The sequence below is a fragment of the Amphiura filiformis genome, chromosome 10, assembly GCF_039555335.1.
Source record: "Amphiura filiformis chromosome 10, Afil_fr2py, whole genome shotgun sequence".
In the NCBI taxonomy this organism is placed as follows: Eukaryota; Metazoa; Echinodermata; class Ophiuroidea; order Amphilepidida; family Amphiuridae; genus Amphiura; species Amphiura filiformis.
In genome coordinates, this window is record NC_092637.1 from 51,057,982 (window position 1) to 51,083,799 (window position 25,818).

The 25,818-nt window shown below is 35.7% G+C and overlaps 1 protein-coding gene across 1 annotated transcript in view; it reads right to left on the reverse strand.

Moving 5' to 3' along the window:
• Window positions 1-17,931: 17,931 nt before the first annotated feature.
• Window positions 17,932-25,818, reverse strand: part of LOC140162314 (cholecystokinin receptor-like) — a 112,505-nt gene continuing 104,618 nt past the window's right edge. The window contains exon 2 of the mRNA XM_072185548.1: window positions 17,932-19,058. Within this exon, the coding sequence (XP_072041649.1) occupies window positions 18,088-19,058 (971 nt within the window). The 3' untranslated portion in view covers window positions 17,932-18,087. The remainder of the gene's footprint in view (window positions 19,059-25,818) is intronic.

Genomic DNA, 25,818 nt, shown 5'->3' on the forward strand with positions numbered 1-25,818 from the left:
TCCAAAGAACACAAAAAAGGCAGGTTCATGGAGATCTGTAGACAGCAATAAATACCAACTATATATCTTAAACTACAGCATATTATAAAACAACATTCAAGCAAAACATCATAAGTCCCAAACGAGAAAGTCAGAAACACACGAACAAAAGATGATTAGATTTTCCAGCCGTGAATATTGAGTTTGAAGAGATGAGTTTTGAGGACACGTTTGAATGAGTCAACAGAGTTAGATTTCTTGATATGGTCGGGAAGATTGTTCCACAGTGAAGGAGCAGCGTGGCAGAGTGCTCTTGAGCCATATGGTACCGAAGACCAGTTCTTAGTTGGTGGTTGCAGAAGATTCTGCGTACTTGATCTGAGTCCACGGTGACTAGGAGAGTAAGTTGTTAGAAGCTCAGTGAGATAAGCAGGTGCCAGACCGTTCAGCGCTTTAAATTTCAACAGCAGTATCTTGAAGATGACGCGCGTCTTAACTGTCAGCCAGTGCAAATCGTCAAGAACAAGTGATATACTATCATATCCATCTATCTGACCTTGGCAACGAGTCTGGCAGCTGTGTTTTGTACCCGCTGCAATTTCATTACTTGCGAGTCAGGAAGGCCGTAGAGCAACGAATTGCAACTGTCCAAACGAGACGTAATAAACGCGTGAACGAGACGCTCGGTGGTATGTTGGTCAAGGCATGGACGGATCTGACCAATCTTCCTGATGGCGATGGTAGCAGATCTACAGATGTTGTTCACGTGGGTGCACATAGACAGGTGACAGTCCATAGCAACACCGAGGTTGCGGGCAATGTCAGAAATCTCGACCGACGTAGCACCAACAGCTAGAGGAGGCATTGCAGGAATCTTAGCAAAACGCGACCTGATATGAATGACTTCGGTTTTGCTATCGTTCATCATCAGTTTATTAGCGACAGCCCATTGCTTAACATCACAGATACACTCCTCTAGAAGCGGCAGGGCATGTGATCTATCAGATGGCTTGAGAGACAAGAATAGTTGAGTGTCGTCGGCGTTTATCATTGAGTGTATTCCGTGAGCAGAGATGATGTCCTCAAGGGGTGCCGTGTACATAATGAAAGATAGCGGTCCCACCACTGAGCCTTGGGGGACACCAAATTCCAACGGTTGTGATACGGAAACACTGTCACCAATGACAATTTGCTGGCTGCGATTGTCCATGTACGAAGTAAACCAGTCAAGTGCTTTATCTTCAATTCCATAGCGAGAGTTAAGGCGATTCAAGAAAATGCGATGGTCGATCGTGTCGAAGGCGCTGGAGAGATCTAACAACACGAGAACTGCCTCCTTCTGACAATCCACAGCGGAAAGAAGGTCATTTTGAACCCGCAATAGCGCTGATTCCGTGCTATGGCAGCTGCGGTAAGCAGACTGGACATGCGCATAAAGATTGTTTGCAGAAAGATAGTCTTGGATCTGAGAAGCGATTCTTTCTTCGAGTTTGGACAAGAAGCTGAGGTTGGATATGGACCGATAGTTTTTTAAAACTTCGCGATCCATTTTTGGCTTCTTTAAGGATGGTACAACACGAGCACGTTTGAACGATGTAGGGAATCGTCCATAGGAGAACGATCTGTTGACTAACTTCGTGATGATAGGGGTAAGTTCGTCAAGGAGTTCTTCTTTCAAGAGCCAAGTAGGAACCGGATCTAATGGACATGATTTGGTTGGCGACTTCTGAATAAACTTTCGCACATCCTCATCTGTTACCTGGCTAAACTCGCTGAAATGACTCTGGCAGGATTCAAATGGATGGCTAATACTGTTCTCATTATCTTTATCCTGATCAAGTTCTTGTCTGATGTCGCGAATCTTGGAAGCAAAGTAGTCGGCAAAGTTATCAGCAAGGTCTTTTTCGGAGTCACTAGATGGAAGAATCTGTTCGCGTTTTCCAACACAAATATTATCAATGACTTTGAAAAGCTGACGGTCATTGGTATTGTCAACTTGCGATTTATGGTAGGTAGTTTTGGCATCGTAGAGCAGCTTATGATATTCCTTGCATTGTTCTTGGAATATTTGTCTGTGGCATTCTAAACCCGATTTTTTTTTTTTTTTTTTACATTGACGTTTCTTCTGCTTGGCAGCTTGTAGAGAAGGAGTAAACCAAGGTGCGTTTGGGCGAAGAGTGATTTCACGCCTTACTTCAGGAGCATGTTTGTCAACAAGATCACTCAGTGTGGTGTCATATTGTTCAGCAAGATAGTCAGGATCATTTTCTTTGTCAGAGAACAAAGAAGATTCACGCAGCTCAGCTCTAAACCGATCGAAGTCAACTTCACGGTAGTTACGCACTTTAAAGACATGCTTTGAAGTTAATGGTCGAGTGATGTCCAAATTGCAAGAAACAGCATAATGGTCAGATGGCAGGCCCTTGTGAACAACCACATTAGATACAACAGAAACACAAGATGTACTGGGAAGCCCATTTTTTCCATTGCAGCAAACAGTTTAACGTGGCTGACTGAATCAAACGCCTTTGAATAATCAATGAATATGACAAAGATTTCTTTACCTATTCCGACTATATTCTCCATCAGTATCTGAAGGCATACCAACATGTCTAGTCTCTGTTTCCTCGTCCTTTCTTGTAAGCAGCTTGTTCTTCTGGTAGTTCTTGCTCCAGTTTTGCTTTCAGGCGATGTATAATGATCATCAAGAGAACTTTGCTGGTATGGCTGTTGAGTGCGATGGTCCTGTAGTTGGAACATTGCTTGGGGTCCCCAGACTTGAATAACAGTCTTCTTGTCAAATCACAGCTTGTCCATATGCGTATGCATAGTTGGCGTAAAGCTTCTAGTCCATACCGCCCTGTGGATTTTATTAGCTCGGCAGGTACTCTGTCAAGACCTGGTGATTTCCTAGTCTTGAATTGGCTGAGTGCATGATCAACTTCAGATATGAGAGGTGTTGGCTCTACTTCTTCAACAGGTGTTTTGGCATGGAAAGTGGTACTTCTTTATCTGTTTTTTTAAACAGTTTTCCACCATATTCTTTCCATCTGTTCACGATATCTTCCGACTCACTGAGTACTTTTCCTTCTCTATTCTTGATGCATGCTTGCTGTGTTGTAGTGCACTTGGCTTTTACTGATCTGATCTGTTGAAACAGTGCCTTGGATTTTCCGGTTGCATCAAAGTCTCTAATCTGTTTACATTGTTCATCAAGCCATGTTGTCTTATCTCTTCTGATCCTCCTCTGGATCTCAGCACGCAGTTATTTATATCGCTGTTTCTGGGTTGGCGTGTTACTTTGTTTGCTCAACCTGCTCATTTCCACAGCTAGATCAAGTACTTCTTGGCGAATCCATGGCTTTTTGGGAACTCTTTTGGCTCTTCCAATTTTACCCTTAGCTGTATGTGTCAAGATGGTTTTGTATGTTACCCACCAACAGATACATAAACTATTACACAGCGTTATTATATTATCTTCTATTTTCTATAAATATTCAATGTATTGTATACACTTTCGATTCAATTCAGTAAGTTTGATGCCACTATTCCATCTGATGTCTCCATTCAAGACAGTAATGTATATAGCATGGCATCCCCAAAGCTACTACTACTTGAAGAACCTTCGAGGATATCATGCTATACATTACTGAGAAGAAACAGAACATTTTCACGCTCAACTTAGGGGCTATTAATTTGCTAGTAGTACGACTTTTTCTCTTCCATCTAAGTGAATAGTGTATATATGCCTTACGTGCAGTATCTAATTATAGAAAGACGCGTAGGGACTATTTAATCATAGCCCCAAGAAAGACGCCACTTGAATTTGTTAGCACCGTCCTACGGCATATTGGCACTTCGTACCCCGGTTTTGTCCTTTTTACACCTTAACTGTTTACGAGCGGATACATTGCATTTGTATAAAACAAACCTACAGATGACTCCTACAGGTGTGAATAATGAAGACATCATTCAGGTATGTGCCCTACATATGCAAACAACAGTCAATGTCTTTAAAATGGTTAGGTTGCAACCACATTCAACGTAACGGGGTTGTAAAAGATGAACTTAATTGTGAAGTCCTATCATAGTACATTTGGAAAGGTATCAGTATTATAGTTTGTGACGATGTTTATCAGGACTGTTCATTTGACAAGAATTTGTTGATTTGTCGCTCCATAAATTGTGGAAAACTAGTATCTAAAGTATCTTGAATCATCTATCACATGAAGAAGTATTCGCTATTAAATGAGTAAAATGATTGCAAAGTTATACGTCAGTATGTAAAAACATGAAAAGGTTCCTCCCAAACATCCGTCACAAATCCGTCACTATGTCGTGTGCCGGTGTCGGGTAGGTTAATCTGGTTTCTCTTGTTGATCTATTAGTATCCGTCACTCGTCAGTATGTCATTCACATGAAAATCGGATCAAGAAAGGATTTCGAAGCATCCGTCGGTTCTTTATGTTTATTCTAAAACGGTTTTTCATGATAAAATGACTATTCGCTATTAAATAAGTAAAATGATTGCAAAGTTATACGTCAGTATGTAACATACATGATATAACTTTGATTGTTTACTCGCGAACTTATTTGTTCTCAGTCTCATGATATAGCAAGCAATCCTTGTATGGAATAAAGGATTTGCTACGCTTCAGTGACCTTTAATTATTCTTTCTTTGACGGCAGTTTTGAAGCCAATTATTGCGGTGTGTGAGTTTTATCATTTGAAATGCCGGCAGAGATGGATTTTTCATAAAAGTATAGAGAAGGTTCGTCCTTGGTGTCACAGCATACTTGGTTCTTGATGTTTAATTGATTGATTTCAAAATTAAATAAACTTGAAAATTGCCGTGTGCAGATTAGTTAGAAAGGGGATACAAATATACCAAGGCATCCCTTTATGACAAACATGTAAAATTTCAAATCTGTGTTATAAAAATAATGTAGCATTGTAGCTTGCATTCGATAAGTTCAATGCTACACACATTTTACACCCATATATAAATCTGGTATGAAAGCAGTAGTTTGACATCGATGTTTATCTTAAAAGGCGAGGGACTGGTATATCGATATACTTGGGCAAACTGCATACAACCAACACACTATTTAATAGCCTTATTGTGATGTAGGGAGCACGTTGGCCTAGCGGAACGGGCACTGACTCATAATCTGAAGGTTGCGGGTTCGAGCCCCGGCGACGCCATCGTGTTGTGCCCTTGAGTAAGGCACTTTATCTCGATTACTCCTCTCCACCCAGGTGTTTAAATGGGTACCGGCATGCTTAAATGCTGGGAAGGTAACAGACTCGCTGTAGAGGAGGTGTAGCGATCCCCTATAGCAACATTACATGGAGGAGTCTGGCCCAATCGCCAATGAAAGAGAGACGGGCACTCCGATCACTGTTTATACAGGATCGTCTCCTTTACCTTTTTTTTACCTTGTGATGTGTTATAAAACCATGGGCCCTGAACAAAATAAGATACGCGCATAATGCAATTGTGCAAGTACTGTGTATTGTCGTATTTCTATTATATCCGATATAGGCCTATTGAATTTGACTATAATTATGCTTAAAATTCAATATGGCTACCAATAAGTCGGGTGGTCGAATGCATTGGCGCGAGTACGTTCCTATTAAAATGATATAAATGGATCTACCCAAAGTGTTCACCTCGATACACCCGAGCACAAATGTATTTCCAAACACAGCGACTCTAGCCTCTACCCAGTCTGTGTTCATACTACACGGTTGAGTGCATAGCATCATAAGAGCTGTGTGAAATATTGTTTTTTTTGGTCAAAACCTCAAGTGTCCCCTTCATCTAATCAGAACTTTTTTATATAGGACAAAAGCTAACACTTCACCCTACAACACTTTTCTTCGTATTAAGGTCAACAGATGACGCAATTCAATGTTTATAGCAAGGAATGTGGAAAATCCCAGCACAATTATTGACCAAAATGTAGGTTAAGAAGTCAAAACATTAAGTGTTCCTTAATAACAATATATTTTCAAATTTTGTGTCATTAAATAAAAGAGCACACTTATATTGTACATATGCTAGCTTCATTCGAATGAGAAATGGCAAATTATCTTTAAATTGCCATTTTTTTGCACAAAGTTACTATTTTCGCATGTTTTGCCATACGGTTGTAAATTCAATAAACTATGAGAATGCAATATTAATGCAACGAACATTCGTATTCAGCCCTACTCGGTAGTCCGTGTTACAAAATGCATGTCAGTAGGACGAGGGTAAATACATTTGTTTTTGAGTGATTGCTAATTCATGGCCCGTATACCTAAATTACGTGCAATAACTACACTAGAAAAATTCACACGAAAAGCAATAATATTGATTAAAATAATTTGAAGAAAATTGCTCTTAATATACAGGCAAGGATTTGCACTTTTAACATGTATAAAATTTGCAGAAAAACTCTGAGGTAAAGAAAGAATTATTTATTATGAAGATTATTAAAAAGGGCACATGATTCTCACTAAAACTGAGACAAAGTATTACTATTACGCAAAGAGCGACCACGACATTCCTCCCTGGTAGGGGAATAATAGAAATTTTGAGATTGGTTTTGGTAAGCCCTTCGGCAGACATTAGACATTTTAGATGTGATTGGGCGGTTTCCAATTACCATGTCCCAAATAATATTGATATTTTATATACATTTTATAAAGCACGGGAATTAACTTTATAGATAATAAAACTTTATAATCGTAAAAGCGACAAACATAAGTATTAGATTTTGAATCCTCAAGCTATCCATTCACAACGTGCGACGATCGAACTTCGGCAAAGTTTCATGAAGACGCCCGTTTTCTTTTAAATATCAACGTATCTATTCTCCTCGGGCATATTACTTTCCCCGTGACCTTGAATAATCTGTTTGCTCACATTCCCTTCCTTTCAATACCGCATCTTATTATATGAAACATACTTCAATGCGATTATTCCCTGATTCACTATGCTCAGGGTGAAATAGGAACTTCACAAATCCTATTACAATTCGATAGCTCAGCGGTAAATCATGTTATTTAGACGTGAGTGATATAACTAGAAGCTGACTGACTGAGTGACTTTATCGCTTTCCTCATCTGTTTCTGTTCATGTTCTTTTTATTTCTGCTCTCTTTCTTTCTCTCTTTCGGTGTGAATTAACCTTCAAAATCTGGGCATCAATCAATCAATCAAACAAACATAAAAGAAACTCAGTTTTGCACCAAAAAAATGATTGGAAATGGATATACGGAAATACCGTAGGTTTACGTATTCTATTGAAAAACGTCTAAAAGCTTGGAATACAGATTCGTGTTTTTTTAAGAAAAATGTAGGTATACACAGCTACAACACACATAAATCAAGATAAAGTATACGAGTTATAATGTTATTTATTTATTTATTTATTTATTTATTTATGTATTTATTTATTTATTTATTTATTTATTTATTTATTTATTTATTTATTTATTTATGTATTTACTTATTTATTTATTTATTTATTTATTTATTTATTTATTTTCCAAAAAGGCAGATTTGTAATTTATTTATTTATGTATTTATTTATTTATTTATTTATTTATTTATTTATTTATTTATTTATTTATTTATTTATTTATTTATTTATTTATTTATTTATTTATTTATTATTTAAGCTGTGTTGACCTTTCAATGCACTAGCATTGTTTTCCCAATGTGCACAAGGCCAACATTATAATACACAAGATACTACATTTAAAAATACTGAAGGAATAATAATGTACACAGTATAAAACTAGCACATAGAATTAAAAAGGTAATCATCTCGTCCCGGTTGGACAACTGCAACAGGGTTCTCTTTGGACTTCCCAATAAAGAACTTTAGAACATGGCGGCTAGAGTAATCACATTGAGTAGGAAGCGTGACCACATCACCCCTGTCATGTGCAAGCTACACTGGCTGCCAATTCATGCCAGAATTGTTTTCAAACTTCTGCTTCTTAGTTATAAAGCACTGAACGGTCAGGTACCCGGGTCTCGGAGCTAGTCTCGGAGTATCAACCTAATCGAACTTTGCGTTCATCGTCACTACATCTCCTCCAAGACGCTCCTGGTAGAAATGTCACTTACAAAAGAGGATTTACCGTGTTTACGTCGGCCGCACCAACGCTATGGAATTTGCTTCCTCTCCTACTCAGGACTCCACAATCTGCAACTCAGTTTAAATCTCGCTTCAAGACTCGTATTTTTTTTTAAACTGTGTATAATTAACCATGTTTTAAATGTTTCACGTGCATTCGAATTTCGCCGCATTGTATTATATTATCGGTGGTTGTTTTTAGTATTCTCTCTTGTGTTTATACAGTAGATTGTAATTGCTTTAATATGTACTTTTTAGCTAGTTTTCTTTTGTAATTTCTTTCAGTGTTTTATCATATGCCTGTTTTTATCTTTTTACTTTATTTATTTATTTATTTATTTATTTATTTATTTATTTATTTATTTATTTATTATTTAAGCTGTGTTGACCTTTCAATGCACTAGCATTGTTTTCCCAATGTGCACAAGGCCAACATTATAATACACAAGATACTACATTTAAAAATACTGAAGGAATAATAATGTACACAGTATAAAACTAGCACATAGAATTAAAAAGGTAATCATCTCGTCCCGGTTGGACAACTGCAACAGCGTTCTCTTTGGACTTCCCAATAAAGAACTTTAGAACATGGCGGCTAGAGTAATCACATTGAGTAGGAAGCGTGACCACATCACCCCTGTCATGTGCAAGCTACACTGGCTGCCAATTCATGCCAGAATTGTTTTCAAACTTCTGCTTCTTAGTTATAAAGCTCTGAACGGTCAGGTACCCGGGTCTCGGAGCTAGTCTCGGAGTATCAACCTAATCGAACTTTGCGTTCATCGTCACTACATCTCCTCCAAGACGCTCCTGGTAGAAATGTCACTTACAAAAGAGGATTTACCGTGTTTACGTCGGCCGCACCAACGCTATGGAATTTGCTTCCTCTCCTACTCAGGACTCCACAATCTGCAACTCAGTTTAAATCTCGCTTCAAGACTCGTATTTTTTTTTAAACTGTGTATAATTAACCATGTTTTAAATGTTTCACGTGCATTCGAATTTCGCCGCCTTGTATTATATTATCGGTGGTTGTTTTTAGTATTCTCTCTTGTGTTTATACAGTAGATTGTAATTGCTTTAATATGTACTTTTTAGCTAGTTTTCTTTTGTAATTTCTTTCAGTGTTTTATCATATGCCTGTTTTTATCTTTTTACTTAGCCTGCTGTAAAGCGCACATATGCCTTTGCTTGATGCGCTATTATAAGTCTGTGTTATTATTATTATTATTATTATTATTATTATTATTATTATTATTATTAATCGGCGAAACGAGTGGATCAGGGTCAGACGGGACAGCCGGAGCAGACTCCCAGCCACATGCAGCCCACAGGACCCCAACCCAGACCAAGGCACTAGTAGGGTTCCAGGCCGGTCAGAGAACAGGGCGACAACAACAATAATTGGTCCTCTCCCAGTCCGCAACAGCACCCCCATCCATGGAGAAAGGTCCAACTATCCACATGCTACCAGAACACTACCCCGGCCGTCCGTCCATACCCGAACACACATATTGAGAAAGACACTATAAAAATACACAGTAAAATACACTAACAAATGCGTTAACAGAAGGTCTATACTTCCACCCACCGGGAATGCCGCTATCGAGTCAGGGGTCCCCTGTCCCCACCCAGTCGGGCAAGCGCCTATGGTCCAGTAACCATCGCCCAAGGTAAGCCACAGTGGAAAACTAGGCCTTCAGGGCAAAAAGCGACAACGCCAAGATCATCAACCACCCGGGCAAAAACCACAAACCCCGTCACAACACCGACACCCCAGCATACTGTAGCAGGGGCCTTTAAGCCAACTCAAATGGGCACACCCATAGTAAGACCACATATGAGGGATGCATGATGAAGAATGATTGCACAGCACATAATCACATGAATGCATAATTAAGATTTTTCATTGCACCTTTAAACAGTTTTGTAGTGAGGGGAACCGGCGATTTACAAGTTATGTTAAGCTTGTTCCAGGACACTGATCCTCTATAACTGAAAGTTCTTTTGCCGGACTCAGTCCTTGGTTTTGGAGGGACAATATTACTCTGCTTGTTACCCCTAGTATGATAGGTGGAGTAGATAGATAGTCATTTAGATAGTCAAATGGTCAATTAGTAATTGATAAAGTATTGAAACCTACCTGTTTGTCTTAGTTTCTCAGCAAACACAAAACGTTGTTTTTAACATTAAATGTCGGGTTATGTAAAGGTAATGGAAACGTTTTAAAACACACTACAAAAATAAATGTTTTCTAAATGTTATAGTTACATATTTTTTGCAAACATTATATTTTGCCAACACTTAAATAACATTACAATATTTGCATTTACGTTTTATAATGTTATGAAAACGTTTGATACCCTTTATATAACCCGGCATTTAAACGTTTTCTAACAACCTTTTCTAACCTTTTGAGAATGATGTTGAAAATGTTATGTGTTTGCTGGGTATGAGTGATGTCTTGATCCTCATTCACTGGTTGAGTTTGTTATCTTATGCTGAGAATACAAAAAATCAAAACGTATCATTCACTTGCAATAATAATGAAACCTGTGGCATATTATGTACTCAAATATTTCAAAATATTTTCAATATTTTTACAGAACAATTATAAAAAGCCTGAATAATACGAGGTGTCATTCAAAAAGTTCTACAACCATCATCACATCACCGTTATCTTACGTGCCAGGATATTGACATTACCTATGTACCTATATCATGGCTACAAATTAAAAGTTATTTAATGAAAGTGTGATTTTTGGTTGTCTAGATATGTTGGTTAAAGCGAATACAGATGATGTACGTCGGAAACGGTTAAAAACTGATGTCAAAAGTTTAGTAAGCATCATATTGTAACTTTGGATAATCTCTATAAAATGTTTTTAAGATTCAATTGTCCAACTGCTTACTCAGGATGAATATTTTGTTTCCATTTGAGCTCCCGGACATACCTCGGGACTTCAAAACAAATAACACATGTTTTATATGAGAAGAAAACATCGAACTGTTCATCAGACATACAAATGTTAGGGAAATTTGCCAGATTTCAACTATGCCACGTTTAAGGGTAATTCGTAATTACATCCTTACTTTTAAGCAACGGATGCACCTTGATGTGGAAATAAGATGCACAATTTGTTAATAATCTTGTATATACTTTAATACAAAAAATTGTCCAAACGATTTATTCGATTTTAACTATGACCCAATGAATACAACTTGAACCAACACGTGGTCACCCGATCGAAGGGTCAATATGTAGGCTATTCTATCGGTTTCGTTGCGCAAAAGACACGTTATCTAGTAAAACTGTATTATCTTGCAAGCATTAGATATTGATAACATTATTTGAACAAACAATGTAATCACAATTAGCCTTACCTTTCCGACCGACGTACGAAGTCCGTATTCGCTTTAACCAACACATCTTAACTACTGAAATAAGTACCCAGTTTCATTGTCCCAATATAATCCACTAAATAAGTAAACAATAGCTGAATAAAAATAAATATATGTAAACTACTTAGTTGTTTAGACGTTTTAACTCGGGATGATTAACGCCGAATTTGGCTGTTTAATATGTCAAAAGTTACAAATATGACCAACCATTTATTATGTTTCTTAAACCGTGAAGAGAGTTACACTTTTTAACCAATAAACGGGTTACCGCGCCGTGTAGTGAACCCGTTGCTTACGATTGCATAAGGTTGTTTAAGGATTTCGTATGTGGCAAAATAAGAGTGTATATTTAACATATCTTTTGGAATAAAATTGTCACATTTGAGGCTTTTATGAATAATACGTTTTCTAAGTGTTATTCAGTATACTCCTTAACATTTTAATAACTGATATCGTAGAACAAACTTAGTAGTTATCTTAATCTGCCTTACAATATCCCGTTTGTATACGATTTTTATTTTCTATATCAGAAAAATAATAGACTGCTCTTCGATGTCAGAGGTGTTGTATTTGATAGTTCTTTCCGTCTTCTATTGAGACACCAATGTTACGCATATACTGCTTTTCTTTGTATAGCATCAAGTTTAGACAGAGAGGTGGGTGGAGCACTCATCAATGCGGGGCTGGCATATTCCATCTTGGATCGGATTATAGGCTTGTATATCGTTGCTCTCTGAGAAGTAACGAGGTAGGGAGCCACACGACGAAATTAATGACAGACCTTTGGTTTACAGTAATACCAAGACTAATCACAAGATTTATGCCTATATAAGAGGGTCATCCAGTAATGTAATGGAAGTTGTCGTGTGACCCGTTTATTGACTATTTACAAACACTGTACATTTGTCTTTCAAACTACACACGTACAATATGTATCATTTTTGATTTGATTCACAGCGGTGCAGTTTTCATGTGATCCTAAAGATAACAATATCCAATATATGGGTTCAAAAGTTAACTTTCATTATTTACTGACCGGGCAACGTCGCTTGGTATTTAGCTGATTTAATAGTAAAAACATTCCTTCTTCTATTGCAGCACTGTCCAGCACTAATGAGTGGTATTTAACCTTCTATGACCAAAGTTGCCTCAGATATATGAACCTGCTGTAAACAACACTACTCCATTACCGTATGTAAAAATAATACTGCCGACTATTAAAGGAAGGTGACCTGATATATTTGGGAAATCAAATTCTTTAAAACTTACGTATAACATAAAATGTCATCCCTTTCAAGCACTCATGCAAAAAGAACATTTCAATGTTCTTTGTAAATTTGACTAATTCCTAATGGAATTACCAACATTTATACTGTTGGTAGTTTACAGTGTCTTTATTAATGATAATCATCATGATCATGTAATATTGATTTTGATGTTTATGAAAAAAATATAAGCTTTCATCTGATACCAAAATCAGCATTTTGATGAGGTAAAGTGGGGGATGAGATTGTCAATCAGGTTACCTTTAACACATGTTTTTCTTCGTTTAAACTATTTGCGTTATAAAATACAGGGTAGCTATGGAACTCGGTTCAATATTTACTAGATTTACCTTAATTTCTAATCGAAATAAAACAAATAAAATCGAGAAAAAATTTCGGTCTTGGAAAAAATATCAATTTTAAGATGATTCTTATTAGATGGATAAAATGTTAAGAAAGAAGTGTTCTGTTTGACTAATTTAAAGGATTATTACATGTGGATTTCGTGCTGGTATAATGTACTTGAAGCTTTTATCTAAAACACAAAGTACTGTTTACCTAAACTAGAAACTTGTTGCGAATCAATGAAAATAATGTATGTTTTAAAACGAAGAGAACAAACAAAGAGAACAAAATAACAAGATTGAAATCTAAATTAATCAACCATACAACGACTGCTTAATTGATTGTATTTTATTTATTCACCATGCACACAATCATAATTCATTATGATTTTATGGAAATTCAATAATTGAAAAACAAAGACAACTAAATAACAAGGCTAAGATCTAAATCAATTAACCACAACCTAATTTATTGCGTTCTGTTAATTCAGCACAGTTATATAATGAACACTTCACAATAACAGATTAAAGTACTGAAATATTCAACAACAACAACAACATCAACAGTTTACAGTATTTAAGCTTATTTTTGACCCCCCCGCATGTATTGTCGGCATTTTCAATTTTCGACGTATTGGACAGCTAAGTTTTCCATAAAATAAGCTTTGCACATACATGTTGCTTGATTGCAAGATGGTGTTTTTTTTAATTAAAGAGTTGGGGATCCTTTCTACTATTTTGAGAGATGGAATGGGCCATATCTCATAACAAGCTCTGCGAGTATAACAATCAGCCAAATGGTACAATAATAATAATAATAATAATAATAATAATAATAATAATAATAATAATAATAATAATAATAATAATAATAATAATAAAAATAAAATAATAATAATACAAGATACGGGTTATAGATGGATCTCCTTGTATTTTAAGTGGAGTTACTGTATACACATTCCTTGCTTCTGCAAAATGAGTTTGCGAATAATGTTGACGTGTTTTTGTTATCTTGTTTGAGCTATTCAAAACTATTCTGTTTCTTTTATGTTTTATTTAGCAAACGTTGTGTTTCAAATCTTCATTTTGACGAGTCAAATCTTTGAACAAATCACAGTGCGTGATTTCAAATAATTAGTCGTGAGGAAATGAAATTGGAAATAAAGATTTTTTGTTAAGTGGTTCTCTGAAAACTGTCAAAATTGCCTTTTTCCAAAGTGGGTTAAATAAATTTTATCAAAGAAGTGCAAGATTCTCATTGTCCTCGTGATTTTCTTTAAAACTATACAAAATAGCTTTTGAAAACAAACTTTTTAAGTTTTCACAAAAATGGTTGAAAGGTGCTACATTTTCTACAACATCATAAAAAACATGATATTTTACCATTTTTATTTTGCGACTGGACACTACGAATCAGCCGTAAAGTCGGCCCGGTTAATTTTGTTTTATTTTGTATTTAGAAAATATATATCATAAGCTTTAAAATAGTATATCATTTGACTTCAAACGATATCCAGAAGCGGGGTTATGGTTTGTTGAACTCTGCTCCTTCAACAAAATGGTAGCTTTTTTTCGGTTCTACGTGTGTCTCTTTTTCCACATTGCTGGTAATAAATAAAGTCATAATTGGCGGTCATTTCAAATCATTCCCAAGTCAACGTGGTTCAGGAATGTTCAATATTGTTATTGTTTGTTATACATACCTAGACAAATACAATGCAATTGTAACCCACCACTTGAACAGGATTTAGCCAAAGTAAACAAAGTCTAGAACTATTTAATGATTAGATTATTATCCGCTTCAGCAATAGGATTATTGATTGGTTTAAACGCTATCAAATTTATGAGAAACATGTCGCGTCTAATTAAGACACCTATGAATACGACCTTCACACACATTTTGCACTGTATCTCAGAATACAATTTGCCGACTTTACGGCTCATTCTCAGTGTCCACTCACATGTTGGGTGAATATATCAAGATTGAAAATAAAAAAATGTGTGTATGAATATAAAGCAACTATTCAATACGTGACCGTTATTTTTTGTGTTAGGTTGTCCAAAAAATCTTGGTCAAATTTTGTATTTTTTTAGCATTTTGCCACGCAAAAAAGAGCATTAACCTTTCTTTAAATATGTATCATCTTTGTACTTTTAAGACCAATAATTTATCAGTTGTTAGGCCCAAAGTTTCCCATACATCCAGTGTTAAGACAGACCTTAATTGGCCAAATAGTGTTAGTGTTGTCTATTTATGAGGTATTAGTACTTGGTGTAGACACTGATATTTTACTTTAGGGCACTGGAAAAATTATGTAGATAGTACTATACTGCATATTTTGGCTTGATTTTATAATAAAGGAACCCGCAACATGACAGAACAATACTTTTAAAAAAAAACCAAAAAAAAATCGAACATTTCTGGTCACCGTATTTTAACTTGGGGTATGTCAGTTTTCTTACTTTGCTTTTAGGTTCGAAACTCAATAAAAGTCTTTAAAAACACCGTTTATATACAGGTTAATATTTTAAAGAGAATTCTATCAAACACACATTCAGCAAAAATGTTGCATGTAACAAATTACACACTGTACATGATTTTTACACTTTTAGCACACAACTTGCAGAAAACTACAGCATGTTTTTAACATGCAGCTATATGCTACACATAAAATACTAGTAAGAAATACCGGAAATATTCATACATATAAGATATTCATTTATATTGAGAAAACAAAAAGCAATCAAAAGATTGCTTGCAGAACCATAATTAACTTGAACACACATTCGCATTCCTCTGATGTATCAGATGTGGTGCTACCCTCTGTAAAGTGTTTAATAATAGCTTTATACATGGACTCTAACCTACATCAATCTAATGGCATAGCTTAAGACTCGTTTAAAGTGCACTAGTTTACCCAATTTTAGTGGGGAGACTGGGTAGCATAAGGATTAACCCAACATTAATCACATTAGTAAATAGTGAACAAAGTGTTATAATTTATGGGCATATAAACGAAATCCAGGCCGGTGCACAACCCAGCTGAAAAAGCAAGGAAATGCACCGATATGGGATTCGAACCCACGAACGTTCACTTACTCTAGTCGGATGCCTTGAAAGCGATGATTAAAGCTAGATACACAAATTAATGAAATTAATTAATTCGGGGTATACAACACACACACACCTCTTGCAGCGAGCAATCGTTCCCCATTGTGTTTATATGTGACACGATCTAATCCATGGGGCCAAATAAGGCACATTTGAAACTAAGACATAGGCAAAAATATGGAGTAACAAAAGCCAATAACATGCATAAGAAAATATGCATAACAAAACTTATGCTTATAACAAAAGTATGCTAGACCTGTGATGTTGTCAGTATATGATAGCCAAATGTTTGTATATGGTAATACTTTTACTTAAAAGTAACCCAATTGTCCAAAATGCCTCCTTTGGCCACATGGAACAGATCGTGTCACTTTGTTCTTGAGCAGGATGTATATAACCATGCTTTATTCACAGCATTCTTCATGGAAAAATATAGTAGGAATTGTCGTCTATATCGGTAATTCCATATACAATTTGAACATGTCAAGCATTATACAACCAAGAGATTGAACATTCAGAATTATTGAACAAATACACCCAATAACCACACAGTCATCACGTTGACTTGGACAAGGTCCAAATCTTAGATAGGAAGCCCCAATATTTTGAGAGTTAGGAAATCTATCGACATCAAGGCCCAGCTAAACATCAAATGGTGCTACCAGTTACCAAATGCATTTGACCCGATCATTACGTGGCACATCAACAGTGCGAGATCGGGCTATTCAGTAGATGAAGGATGAAGTAACAACAGCTGAATATTAGGTAAACTAGGTGGGTGTGGGGGTGTGTGTGTGTGATCAAGAGTTTAAAATACCCAGGTAAATAATGTATGTTAATGTATGTCATATTGTATGGTGGTATTAGGCCTGGGTGCTCAATCTCGCCGATTAACACTTCGGCGTGCCCGGAACCTAAGCCGCAGACCCACACCGATGCACATATACTGAAATATAACAAATAACAAAAGGTGTGTCTACTCAATGAAAAGCCATGTTCAGTCACCCGTTCATCGGCTTGATCGGCCCAACTCCTGCATTTCTCGCAACCGGCTTATAACACTTGACGACAATACCCTTTACAAATTAGTGTCCTTGAGTGCGTTGATTCTTTGCCGGATTATATCGACTGATGCGCAAATTGCTCACGCCGGGGCCTTAACCACACCCCCCTAGCACACCCCAACGCACACCCCCCCACACACACAAATTAGATATCCACCATAGTTTTAAAACGGATTTTGCCGGAAATTCCTCTTCCAGATGAGAGCATTATACAGTGAGACCAGTGAAACGTAACTTGTATCGCAGAGAATGTCACAGAATACAATCCCATAATATTCGCAGGCCGTATAAACACGTTGTAGATATGCCAGCATACCGACAATAGTTTCAAATAACACGACTTCCTGTCACTTCCACGACTAAAGCAACAGCACGTCAAATCAGAGAATAATTTTGTATATTCCTTGGGTCTCATTACTTTATAAAATTACGATGAAAATTGGGTGATGGGATGTCAGTAGAAAAACGAATGATGACAATCGTAGAAGAAGTATTACACAATATTTAATATTACCCAGCAAACACAAAAATAGTCTTAAAACGTTTATTAAAAAAGTTTTAATAACACTTAAATGTTTAAATAAATGTCATGGATACGTTTTTACAACGTTATCATACACTGTTTTGGGTAAATCCTTGTCAACACCGAGATAATATTTTGCATCACGTTATAAACATAGTTCATGAATGTTATTAAAACGTTTTTACACCATTTCTTTAACCCGACATTTAAACGTTTCGTGTAAACGTTGTGTGTTTGCTGGGTAACTATAACATCTGGCATCAGCTATTAAAATCTGTTGTTCTTGTGTGGCGAAAACTTGAATTACTTGCGTAAGATTTGAATGATCCTATTTTTCTACTCAAACCGCCCCTGTTTGTTTTTCGACAACTCAACGCATCTTTAAACGCGTCGCGAAATTTAGTTGAGATTAAATTATATAACAGTGGATTAATCGATGAATTGATATATAACATAATCCTGTTACAAATAATAATGACCATTACTGTATTGAATCCTACTCTATTGAAAGCCTCGCTGGAAGCAAATATCTGCCACAATATCATGACCCGAATAGGTAGCCAACAGATGAAGAAAACGATGACGACACTACCTAACATATATATAACACGACGATGAGTTTGACGGCTGGAAGCCGTAAAGGCGTCCCCGTGGTTCACGGCTGGTGATCTCTTATACGCTTCCCCACCACAAAGTCGATCTTTCTCTGCTTTACGTTCATCGTTTGGAGTCGTAGCACATTTCACATATCTGTTATTTTTAAAATTACAACTCTTAACAGGTGATAACTCAATCCTATTGTTGTCCGATAAACGAGTGGACGTCTCCTTATCTTTGATAGCATTCATATACGCATCATGTTTTCTCAGCGTATTTGCAAACAATGCGTATACGATTGTCAGAAAGAAGCACGGAAGGAAGAAAAATACAATGGTAGTTCCGATTACGTAACTTTTACCTAGAGCACTAGTAATATACGTTATGCATGTATGTCCAATACGACCATCCCAATGCTCACATGATGAATACGCTACCATAATCACAGGCGGTATACTACAAAGTGAAGCTAGGAGCCACACTAGAAGGCATACCATAAATGTACGTTTGGGAGTACAGGTGTAGCTGACTTCCAAGGGTCGCCAGATGACATAGTATCGTTCAACTGCAATGGCCATTAGCGTCAGTATCGAAGCTTGGGAAGTGACGTTTTCCAGAAATGGAACAATATAACCTGTATCAATAGAGAAAGCAGAAAAAACACATTAGATGTTATATTAAAATTAAACATAAAATGTAATATTTTCTTCGACAGTTATTGAGAGAAAATATATTTTATGGTATTCGTATAGATATTCCAAATGATTGCTTTTCTATTTGCAGGTTCAAGATTACCAAACCAAAGAGTTACGAGCTTTTAGAGTGACTTTAATCATTTGGCTTCCACAAGGATCCATTCTCAGCCCATATAGTCCTTAAAATGTATTGTTAATACCCATGACCTAAATAAAGAAATGCCATTTCATTTTTACAATACATTAATATAATTTGCGTTGATGAACACATACTGAAAATCCCAACCGAACCATAAAAAACAAAACAAGTCTTTCGGCTGTTTTCACTTGTTTTGTTTTACATCATGTCACCTTTTCATAAAGGTGTACATCATTTGAGGCTATTTATTTTCATTCGTGTCATACAAATAATTGTTGTACATACTCTTTGGAAAAGAAATGTTCCTTCTGTTGGGTACTTCCACTATATTAGTGTCAAATATTACTCTACTGTTTGTAATATATGGTGTTGTTCTTGCACTTATTTGGGAAGAAAGTTTAATAACTGAATATTACTGAACAACAAATAATATTTCAGTTGAACTATAAAATTCTTCTAAAATACGTATTGAATGATGCGAACTTGTATTAAATGCGCCTTTAATGATATAACTTCGATGTATTGTCTTTATGTGTTAAAGAATCTGCAGTAACAAGTCCGTATTCAACTGAGTACATTAGATATTTCTAGAATATTAGGCAGAATTGACCCCAGTTAGAAGGTTGAAAGCGTCTAATATTGCAAAGTGTGACTCAAATTCAAGGCACAAATAAAAGTGGAACATGATGCATTATTTATTGGGTATTTAATTTGTAGAAATTTGCCAGTGGGTTAATGAAATCAATAATTAATGAGGTCGAGGTAAATATGCCTTTTGAGTTTGCAGAATATAGTATTCAAAAAGTACACTGAAGATCGAACGTATATAACATTATAATGTGCGCTATTCTGTCAAGTGATTGATTATGTAAATCTGGCAATTGAGGTTTCGTTTCCGAATACAACAGAGAACGTAACAAACTGCTTGCAGCTATTAGGGTATAAAATTACCGCTGGGCTCAAAATTCTTGTGTAATAGGCTACTTTGTTTTAGGCTAGTTTAGTTATTCTTCCTTGTACTTTATTGCAAATGGGATATAACATTTAATTGTTCACAGTAAGAACGTTAAGCGCTTGTATTTTACCAGGGGCGTATTTTTGTTTATTCTTCGCAGGTCTTAAATAGTACATGTTTACATTGTTACACTGGTAGTACATTGCGCCCTGGATTTGCCATCTTGGCTTTATATGAAACGTTTATAAGTTATCAGAATTCCTTTAACTTGTTGAATACGACTCTCCAGATCGTGCAAATACACGGACATGACGGAAGGTTGACATCTGACGCACTCACCTGGGACTCTTTGTGTTTATTTATTTTGTGTGTATTTGCACACGTTCTACGGTAGTAGACATTTTAAAGTGTGACGTTTGTCGTTCTTCTTCTTTAAACGCAATCACGAAATAGTGCCCATGTTAAATAAAGTATACTTTAAAAACACGAATACAAATACTTACTCAAAATTTCAACGAGTACATTTTGTATTGCTTTACACGAAGAAGTATGAGAGGCGTTGCCCAGAGTTAACAGTTTCATTGAGGTAAATGTAACAACACGTTAAAGTGTTCAAAGAATGTTAATAAATAAACTTTTATTAAGCTGTAAAATCATATGCAACGCATTCTACAGTTTTAAGTGTAAAGTAATAACAATTAAACACGATAATGATAGCGGTTTTTAGAGTGTGAGGTAAAGCCAAAAAGTATCAAAGCCAAGAACATGTTATTGCATAAATATGACATAACTAAGTAAAAGTACTTTTATTGTTACTCCATTAACATGTTACTCGCAGTACGATTCGTCGGCTGTATTCCATAGTGGCGTATAGTGAGGCATCGCGAACAAACAACATTTCGACAAAATCGGGTTTGAAGAAATACCAATTTAAAATCGAGTTGTGTAAATCAGACATTCATCATATTTTGTAAATGATATGAAATTTCGGTAGTTAACTAAATAGAGTTTATTTCTATATATTTTTCAAAGTAAGTAAATACATAATATTGTTGGCAAACTGACAACAATAAGTATAAAACTATACGTCACTATGGAAAACACGTAAAACGCAATACCCTCACCCAATGTTAACCTTACGCCACCTCGATCGCCGTGTAATCCCTATGGCGTTACTTTTCGTCGTCTTCATTCCATAGTGGCGTATAGGTCACTATACGTCACTATGACATGTAGCGAGGTGTACGCCACTATGACATACAAAGTTGCGCAAAGTTTTTCATTTTTGCCGATATTTCTTAATTATAAAATGTGTATACACAAAGTGGCGTATGGTCGGTACGCCACTATGGAATAAAAAAAAAGGTCACTTTGTAACTATACGCCACATTTAATTAATTAATTACTAATTAATCAGCTAATTATGACTGATGAGACTTAGAAAAATGAAAGAGAACATCATTAAAAACATATGTGCCAATTTTCAAATTTTCATAAAAAATGACCAACAATCACTATACGCCACTATGGAATACAGCCGACGGATTGTCGTGTTAAATGGATAGCTTTCAAATACAGCTAAGTAGAAATTATTCACAACGCAATCAATAATTTAATTATAATCAATATCAATGTCAAACTAATCGGTTCGTGTTGAATGAAAAGTTATAAGCGACAAGAAACTCATTTCACTACATTAACAATTGGAACAGTCGTCTGTACTATTATCGCTTCGATACACTCGATCACTCTTGATATCAAACATTACCGCAAGTGTTTTTGATAGCTCAGTAAACGTATTCCATTAAACATGAATGCAGGACATGTATTGAATAATTGTTTTGTAGATATGTATGGACGTGTCCTGTGTGTTGCAGAAGCTGTTCCTTGACAAAACATTACACATAATGTACGTGTAAATATTTCTGAGGAATCCCTTTCAGGGCCCGGTATGTTAACAGTTATTATATATTCTGAGATAGTTCACATCGATACTCAAAACATTTAATTGTGCGCTTGATATATCTACCCCAAAAAAGTTTCAAAACGTGACAGTGGCAATGAAGTTGAAAAATGATTTCCTCTAGTCTTTTCATTATTTTAAAGTTGGTCCCAATAAGGAACGTTACATTGTAAAAGATATAACTATGCAAGTGCCCTCAATAAAAGATATGAGCTAGTATCTAAATGTCGCCATGGATACAAACCAGCCAACCGTGCTAAGAAAAAATAAGACTGTGTGATCACTGTCATATCATTCCACCTGATGATTGCTACATGCTTGTAGCATGAAACTCGGAGTAGTGGACATGATGTGTTAATTAAACTTATTTTATAATTAGCTCTACTGACAGTAATGTTAGTATTGAGCACTCTTGTATAAGGCCTATGATAACTTTTTCATTGGATATAACTATGCATACATTTATTTTGGATTCGGTGGGTTTTTCCCGCAGTGTTCTTTCGCAATGTCCACACCAAACAGCTTTATATCCATTTTAAAAACACAATTTATTCACGTGCATATGAAGACCTGAGCGCAAGAAGACTGTAAGTCCACTTTTGACGAAATTGAGTTACAAGTGGTTTTAAAGTTATTGGATAATGACATTTGGCCTCTTCTTCATAGAGACATGTCAAATTACTCGTCTTATCACAACAATTGCGACAATATATAATTGATCATACATTTTGAGCTCGGTAAATGAGTTAGAGGATTACTTCCGGTTAAAGGTCAGCTGAGGTCAAATTTTAAAACAACCTTCAAATTCAACAAACAAGGTGTCAAATTGCTCGTCTTTGCACATAGATTACCAATATGTTTAAATATTTCCAACATCTGCATTCAGCGTTGAGTTATAAGTTTTTGTTTCAATCCGAGCGCAAGAAGACCGTAAGTCCAAAAATGCTAAATCGATCAATATCGATCAATATTACATGGTTGATATACAGAATGATTCTTCTTGCCTATACCCATGTACCTGAGAAGTCTTTTTTGGTTTCCAATTTATCTTATTTTAAAAAGTTTAAACGATCAAAATTCCAAATATGGACTTACGGTCTTCTTGCGCTCAGGTCTTCATATACACTGACGGACGCATGAATATGGTCTAAAGTGCTCCTAAAAAAACTTTCCTAAATGCATAAGCGGATGTCAATTTTGAATACAACTTTTTATTAGTGAATACTAAATTGATTAGACTGATAATAAATGTGACCACATCTAATCCAATCGGGCTAAAGTCGGCAATAATGAAAGAGAGGAGAAAAACAATAAAAAAAACATAAGAATATGGACATATCAAATTCTCACGTAAAACAGTAAGTGTAGGTACTGATCAAGCTTGCAAAAGGTAGTAACTCATTTTCAACATTTCCGACTTTGGCCTGAGTATATCAGATTAGGTCACAGATGGCCATTATGAGAGTGAGGTAATCAACTAGACTGATGTTTAAATTAATCGACCCGTTTTTGTTCATTGTTGAATAAGTTCCCTAAATAGTAGCAGGTATACAAATGGTGAAAAGACAGATAGTAAAGCATTTTTCAACTTTGGCGACTTCTTACGCTTTTTAAAATAACGTTTTGGGTAAATATTTGGGTAGAACTTTTATAAGTAAATAAGTAATATAGGAATATAAATGGCGGTCACATTAAGCTATATTTCCTTATAAATATGGATATGTTTAGTCTAGGAAGGCTATTTTTGTGACATACTTATTAACAATACACAAACACTAAACCAAACAATGTAAATATTAACAAAACCATTTCCGGCCATCTTATTTTACACTCTACCTGCTAAACGTATTTGGAAACGATTGTGAAAATAAATTAAATGTAGTATGTACTGAACTTTGTGAATTTCACGGCTGATTACATTAACAAATGCTCATTTGGAATATGGTCAATTAAACAACAAGACAATCGAACATTTTGTTAAATGTAGATTGCAAGCATGACAAAACTGACGTTACTATGATTACAGCAAGGTCATCAATCTAATGATCGAGACATGTTAGTTGACAAATATTACGTATATAGGGCATAATTTTGTAACAAATTGCCCTCATCAAATTTCGTAAGCTTTGATTTGTATATTAACTATTTGATCGACATTTGATATAAACGTAGGTGTTGTCATAGCCAATACAAGACTGCAACTGTAAATGACATGTAGGCCTACACAGAAAGAAGTCGTTCGAAATTTGAGGTATTTACATCAGCAACATAGCAGTATAAACAGTATTCTGCTTCTTCTTTACTGTCAACTGTCACTTCTATGAGTTATCTAGACACATTCGTATAATGTGCCCTACATATTGCGGTTTAGATTGGTGGGTATCTTAAGGCGTACCTGTTAACTTTGGTAATAGACTGAAACCCGATGACATTCCTCAACTAAATGTATATTGCAAAAGATACAGCTTAGAAGTTGTCAAATTGTAATTGAAATAAGTAAACTTATTTCCCTCAGCATATTAATATTACCAGTTAAAAGAAATGAAAGTGTTCCACGAATATGCTGTGGAATTTTGTCAGTGAGGGTCTTCACTTCGTCAGAACTGATCTTTTACAAAAACAAACGCCAATCCTGACGTGTGCGAAGATGTACTTTTTTGAAACGTGTTACTAATAAAGATTCTTGGACAGAGCACACATGAACTCGTCACTTGTTATGTCACTCTCTCTGCTATGCATTGGAGACGACTTATATTGAGTTTGATGAGCGTAAATAGATTGACATTCGCTACTGTCAACTGTTTGTGGTTATTATCGAAACTAATTGCTCTTTCGTGTAGACCATTGATAAAAGTAATAGACAAGCCACTTCATGCCCAGGGATTAAATGATATATTGTTTATGCTTTCCCGTTTAACGTTCACCTTCCATTTACATTAACGACAAACGGGCTTTGCGTTGACTAATATGGTAGCTTACACTACTAATCATTCTCCGACATTTCCGTAAGGGTGAAGTACCTCCACGTGTGTTTTAAGTTGCACTAAACTGGCTGTTTATAAATAGACCTTTCTTTTTTGGTTTATAGCAAAGAAGTAAAATGTTATAATATTATCATGGATATACAATCAGTGGTATGTTTGTCATCAATTTTAATTAAAATTCAGTTGATTTGCACAGTTAAATGACATTAAAAAACCGTTCGAAAAATATTGTTATTTAGATTATTTTGCTATTGCAAATTGTCAAATTAGATCAAAATTAGAACAAAATCGCGATGTAGGGCTTATAGGAAAAGTTACAAAAGCGATACCTGTTTCCTAGGCAGTCAATCTGACCGGACTGGTTAAAAAAACTTAACTGGGAAATATTCAGGTGACATATTTTAATGGATCGATTGGGGGTATTATGGTTCTGACGTTACTATGATCATATCAAGGTAAATTAAATGAGCTATTAAATTTCATATGCATTGGATATTGTCTACAAATTGGCTTAGAATTATCACATGATATTAACATGTCTTACATCATTGTTGTTTATTTTTTCTACAATCTAACTCAACATAGGGCGAGCGGAAATCAGAATTTACTCTATTTTAATTCAGATGTTACCAATTAAATCAGTATTTATTATTATATT